Source organism: Stegodyphus dumicola, chromosome 10 (genome assembly GCF_044657685.1).
Source record: "Stegodyphus dumicola isolate Sdum_Otavi_A_Nest chromosome 10, ASM4465768v1".
NCBI lineage: Eukaryota > Metazoa > Arthropoda > Arachnida > Araneae > Eresidae > Stegodyphus > Stegodyphus dumicola.
The window spans coordinates 67,797,979-67,804,797 of record NC_140777.1 but is presented as its reverse complement, the minus strand read 5'-3'; the positions used below and the strand labels follow the sequence as shown (position 1 = coordinate 67,804,797).

Here is a 6,819-nt window from a genome sequence, read left to right as displayed (position 1 = left end):
TAAGTGAGAAACTGGCTTCTTTTAGATACCTAAGCATTCCTCTAGTTAGTCAGCGTGTGCTTTGCCAGATTCATGGAAACGTAATCTATAAAATACTCATATAAAATGACATTCATTTTTCACCAGTTAGAATTTGGAAGTAGGAAGCTATCTCGAAAAATTTTTTATATCTTTATTTTAGCCACGAGATTAAAATATCTATTATTTCTTTCATTTTTACCATAAAAAAATATTTTTCTAGTTCTTTAGTTGCTTAATTTTTGACTGCCTAATTTATTACCTTTCTTTTTAACTTCTGTTCATATTCTGCTGATACAGCAAACCGTTGCCGAACGCAGTGAGTTACATCATTAATATATAAAGCCTACAGCAAAATAGTGTTCAAATGTGAATGTTTCTATACAAAACACGTGTAAGGTAATTAAAAGTGTCAGAATTAAAACTAGCTATTAATTAAACATGTATTGTAATTAAAAGAGAAGAGAGAGAAACCGATGGTAAATGAAAAGATTATTTATAGTTGTATATTTAAATGTTTAATAAGTACTTTGTAGAGTCATTAGAATATTTCGAAGCAGAAGCGATGAAAAATGAGCAACGCCCTCTCCGGGTCTCGAACCACGGACCTCTCAAGTACATTTCGAGCTGATTAACTATACCTCAAAAGAACACTACAACACGAAGACATGCTAAGAAGGTGGGAGGAATACCTTAAATACTCCCCCTTTTAAAAGGCGACTGGGAATTAGGGGACACAATCTCCAAATCCTTGTGGTGGAGAATCATCATCCCCCTTCTTTTTAGTTCGGGCGCCATGGTAGAGACACTAGGCTATTTCGTAACAGGAGAGATGAAAAATGAGCAATGCCCTCGCCGGGATTTGAACCACGAACCTCTCGAATACGCGTCGAGCGTGCTAACCAGTACACCACGAATGCATGCTAAGAAGGAGGGCACCTTATAGTGTACGAATGCACCTTATAGTGTAATACAATTTTTTTATGAAATGTGTATAGGAACTAGTTCCCTAAAAGTGTCCTCCATAAAAGCGTTCCTTCCTTTAGGCAGAGAGTCCTCCAGTGCTTTGCCTTAATCAGACAAACCAAACCAAACACTACTGACTGAGTCAATCACCATTGCAAAATCCTGTGCCTTTTTTAACAATTCGTTCAACTTCGTAAGTCAAAGGCGGTTTCTTACTTTACTTTCTTTTTTTTTTCTTTTTTTCTTTTCTTTTCTTTTCTTTTTTTTTTTTTTTTTTTTGTAAAAGTATCATTATTGTTGTTATTATTAGATTGTTCCTGCTTTCAGTGTGAGCTGATGTTATAAGGACATCCAATTCTTCATTTCTCATTTCTGGATTAATTCTTTAATTTCTCCTTCTTCCACATCTGAAAATCATTCGGTGCCAATTGATTTTGCAATCTGTATGATTTCTTGGGCTGCATTTTCAGTCGATGGAAATCCTTTAAAATTGTTGACAACTTCTGGTCAGAGCGTCGCCAAGTCGGTATAGTGGTCAGGGAAGCTGACTGCGATGCCGAAGGGCCTGGATTCGAATACCGGAGAAGGCATGGTTGTAACTGTTCGTCCCTTCATAGGAAAGGCGATAGTGGCCCATATATTAGGTGCCTCTGTAATAAAGAGCCCGCCACATCCGGCCTTGTATAGATTAAGGGACTGGGTTACACTTGAAATTATTCACAATCTGCCATTGGGGGAAAAAAATAGAAAACTTCTGGTCAGAGCTGATACCAGCAAGTATTAAACGATGATGATGGAACGTTGAACCGCGTATGAATGAAATTCTGGCATTGGGCAACTAAAATCGAAACAGTTAAGATAATACGCATTTGCGAAATCGCGTTTCGAAAATCCACGCTCGGCAACTGTATATTCCGTATATTCATGTTTAATGTATATTCATCTTTAAAGCTAAATTTTCATATTTCTCAAAAATGTTTGCTCTCAGTTTCTAAGGTACGAGGGCTATTTGTCTTAGTAAAGGGATGCCTTCGTGCAAGACCATTTTAAGGGAAACAGACTCATATTTACGTTTTGCGTGGAGAAATCTTCCAGGCAGCCAACTCATTCGCTGGCATTCGAAAATAGGTTAATCCCTCTATTTTTTTAACTGCAATTTTAACTCTTCGTGTTCCACAACGCAGAAAACGAAGCTTACATAAGTAAGTTATACCACTAACAAAATAAACAAATGTACAGTAGCACTGCAAATAGGTAAAAATTATTAAAAACAATAAATAAATTAAAATAATAAAGAAAGAAATTATTTATTATTTTTACTAAAATAATAGTTTATTAATAAATAATATTTCAATATATTAAATAATATTTTATTGAATAATAAAATAATATTTTAATTAAAATAATAATTTAATTAAGATAATTATTATTTTAGTATTATATAAGTAAAAGAAAAATAAAATAAAACAAAAAGTAATAAAATAATGATAACTCAATAATCTAAATTGAGAATGATTTTTTTGAAAAGCAGAAATTTTCCTTTTAATCCGAATAAGTTCACCAAAATTTGGTGACCAAGATAGACAGACACAGGTGCTTTACAGTTGCCTGAAGTATCTTCCTCTGCTGGATATGATGAATGCATATAAGAGGTTTAACATTCTCATCGCCGATACCGCACCTGCACAGAGCACTTGAGATCAGTCAAAATCGCTTTAAATCCAAATCGCTTTTTAAAACCGCCATGACCAGTCAAAAATTGAGTTAATTTAAAATCTGTTGAACACTGATCAATTTTTATCTCGTGAAAAATTGTAGGAGGAGGGGACTTTGTCCATTGTGCTTTTGGTGAGGCCAGATATTGTTTGTTCCTAATAGAGATAGCATCATTTCTATAAAAACGCTTCACTGAGCAATAGGAATACAAAGATTTAAATCAATATGACGTAGAATAGTTAATCCCTATATCAAGCGTGCTGCTTTGTGTATATTTAAAATTTTTTGATTGTAAGGCTTAATTTACCTTTATTTTCATTAAATTCCACAAAAGCATGCATAAATTTTAAACTGATTTGCTTAAAGAGGCTGTTAGATTCAGTCTACTGCCCGATTTATCATTTGATACCTTCTGTAAGTCTGAGCGTTATATAAATATTAAATATTAATAATTAGCCATAAAATATGTTCATTTTTCATATGTTCATAAACACAATTTTTTGTTCCATTTTAAATATTAAATTGTTAATTATTAATTAAGTTTTTGAATGATTTTGGTTAATTCATTAAAGAAAAGCATTCAAGTTGCGCAAACGCTCAAGAATATGGCACCCTTTTTATTTATTTAACTTTGTTATTTTAAAACGGTGCTTCTCGATATGTTTCAAAACTCGAAGTTAACTATCATAATTTATTTTTTTAAATGTATTTCTAAAATGTTGAAGCCAATTTAGCGTCTTTTTTTGTCATTATTCACCTGAGAGAAGTACCTCAATAACTTCCTTCACCCTTGTTCTCTGTGTAATGTTACCTATTACCTAATACATTTAATTTACCGGTAATTAACACATTTAATTTACCAGTGTTATTCAATACCACTAAATTAAATGAGTTTCCTCGCGTTGTCACTTTCGGAGTAAACACGGATATGCGATCGGTATCAAGAACAAGCGCTGTTGAAGGATTTTACAAGCAACCCAAACAGATCGGTTATCAAAGATATGGCAGATACAATGTATAAACTATTAGAATTTTTCGGCGTCAGGAAACTGAAGAAATCTACAATTCCCTAGTCAAGATTCGAACTCAGGGCCTTTCGAATACGTGTCGAGCGTGCTTCCAGTTACAGCACGAAACCATGCGGAAAAGAGGGAGAAAATGCCTTATATTCTCCTTCTTTTAAAGGACGACTGGTGACGTGGGGACCTAATCGCCAAATCCTGATAGTGACGAATTGTCGCTTAGCACTTTTTTTTTTAGTTCAGGCGCCATTATAGAGTCATTTTGTAATTTTTTCGATGTCAAGAAACTGAAGAAATTTGCAGTGCTCCGTTAGGGATTGGAACTCCGGATCTCCCGATTACGCGTGGGGCGGGCTCCCACTTACACGGAAAGGAGGTTATTCGGAAGGAGGGAGAAGGTACCTTTTAAAATGATAACTTATTTCAGCAAGATGAAAATAATAACATTTTGAAACATATCACATTAAAATATTTATGTATATTGTTTGCGTGGAATTTAATACTACAAGAAACAGAATAAAGGCCTTGCATTCAGAAGCTATAAAGGTCGATAAATCTCTAAGCTTAACAAAAGGCTACGTCTTTCTTCGCAGACGAGCAAAAGTATTTCCGGATGCAGTCTTGAGCAATGCAATAATGCAGTTTTGCAGATCAATATATCAACATAATTTTAACACAAAAACAAAAAAGAAAAGTTGTAGATTCGTAAGGTTATTTTGAAGCAGGAGACATGAAAAATATGCAATGCCTTCACCGAGACTCGAATTCTGACGCTGTCGAATATGCTTCTAATTACCCCACACAGGCATGCGGAAAGGAGGGAGAAAATACCTTATCAAGTTAATAAATCAGGCTGTCAAGAATTACTAAGGAATCACTAAGGAAACGAATGTTTCAGAAAAATAATTTTTATGTAGTAGATATTAAAGAAAGAAGCTTAAACTAATGTTTGAATCTCGCAACTAAAATGGAAATTCGAAAAATCATGCGAAAAATATCACAATTTTCATCTTCTAACTAGTGAAGATTAATGTAAAATTGGATTTAAGTTATTTAAAAGCAAAAGCTTAGATTTCAGAATGATATAAATAATGCACAAATTCAGTCAAAGTTAGTCAAGCTAATGCAATAAAAATTGCAGAAAAATGGAGTTTTAAATCCATGCTATTTCATAAATTCTGGAACTAAAACAACTACAAGCTTACATTTAAAAAAAATAATTCTGAGACAAGGTTTATTTCGATATAGCACATGGTTTATTTCGATCATATCCGAATCTGGAAACAGCATTAAAACTATATTTAATATTGCCAGTTATTATTAATAGTGGCAAAAGAAGCTTCAGCAAACTATAACATAACTTCAGCAAAAGTTATGTTAAGATCTTTACGTGGTTAAGGAAAACTTTTAGACATAGTCAGTCTCTCTATATTGAATATAAACTAATTGATCAAATATATTTTGAAAAATTATATGTTATGGTTATTAAAACTACTTGAAAAATAAGTGTAGTATGTTAGTTACATTCCTATTGATTATGTTAGCGATGTCTTTTTTATTATGTTAGTTACATTCCTATTGATATTATTTCCAAGTTACATGCTGCTTATCAAAAAGGAAATTTTTAATAGTTTTCGATTCAAAATGGTAGTTAATTCCATGTATCATCTTCTGAATGTAAAGCTATGATTAAATATTCTTGAGAGAGTAATAATGTTATGATTTGAAAGCGTTATCTTTAATGAATGTTAAAGAGCAAAAATATAGTTAACTTATATGTGTTTAATACTGTATATTTCTCCTTCAACATTTTTTTCGCAAGGGGGGGGATGTCATCAAATAGCCGGGCACTTTGGACTGTATACAGGGGTGCAATTCACATTTGTCTCAGATGAAAATATACGTACAGATGAAAATAGGTACGGCTCTGACAGGCACAATCATATATAAATACTGTAACTTAAAAATTAAAAACATGTTCTAAAATAAAAGGAAAATTTCCTCGTAAGCAGTATTAGAAAAAAAAAAGAAAAAAAAAAGCTATCGCCAAACGGGCGATTTATGAAAAAATATAGCAACCTTCTTTTGTCAGAGCCCTCATGATCCTCGCAGAAAGTGGGCACGTGCGTGTTGATTGTGGTGTTCTACTAAGTTTTTTTCGGCTGCAGTGCTAGAATTTATGCATTTATTTCAAGTTCTCCTAACGCAAGGTACAAAGATCTGAATGTATTTAGTCAGCAGTTATAAAAACTCGAATTAGGATTCCTAGCACGTGCGCACCAGGTATTTTTAGCGCGGAGATCTTCGATTGGGAGAAATGTGGACGTTAAAAAGCGAGTAGGGATTATCGTCGATATTTCGTGCCGCTAGTCATGGAACTTATGCAGAGGGAGCCTGAAGAAAATTCTAATTTTTTTTCGCGCAATTCAGTTTTTCTGAAATATAAGACGCTTATTCTCGTTGGAATAACAGTAAGTCTACATTTTACATATATAGTGTTTATATTTTGTAGATTTTTTATTTTAATGAAAACATCTGTAATTGTTTTCAATTTTAGGTTGATTTTTTTGAATTTTTAAAAATTTTATTTTATGCCTACTTCATTATAAACGTCCAAATTTACCGTTTCTTTCATATAATGTTAAGTAATTTAAATTACCGGTTAGAATTCGAAAATATTCTAAACATTCATCACATATTTGACAAATCGTGAGTTTTTTTAATTGCTGCCTGTAATTATTTACATATATTGCACGAACCTGTTACAGTTTACGCCTTGCTATGAATGATATAAAATCTAAGTAAAGAAACCGTAATTTGATGTAATAAATTAAGAGATAAAGCGTGCGTTGTTAGTAGACTAAATAACAGGTATTATTTGCAATTAGTTTGCATGTATTTAGATTGCACAAACAACATTTCTAGGCTGAAAGCGCATCTATTTTAATTTTATTTACCGAAGATTTGCTTTCAAATGTAATTTTTTTTTTTTTCTTTACGCTCAAGTCGCTAAGGGAATGATTCATTCAATCATCGCTACGCATTACGCTGAAGCCGCCAAATGAATGACAGGGCTGAATGAGCTCACGGTCAAGGT

At 33.0% G+C, this 6,819-nt stretch overlaps 1 protein-coding gene across 1 annotated transcript in view; it reads left to right on the top strand.

The window, feature by feature from the left end:
* Positions 1–5,826: 5,826 nt before the first annotated feature.
* The window catches only part of LOC118192267 (ectonucleotide pyrophosphatase/phosphodiesterase family member 3-like), a 130,428-nt gene continuing 129,435 nt past the window's right edge, over positions 5,827–6,819 (top strand). The window contains exon 1 of the mRNA XM_035363193.2: positions 5,827–6,193. Coding sequence (XP_035219084.1) covers positions 6,095–6,193 — 99 coding nt within the window. The 5' untranslated portion in view covers positions 5,827–6,094. The remainder of the gene's footprint in view (positions 6,194–6,819) is intronic.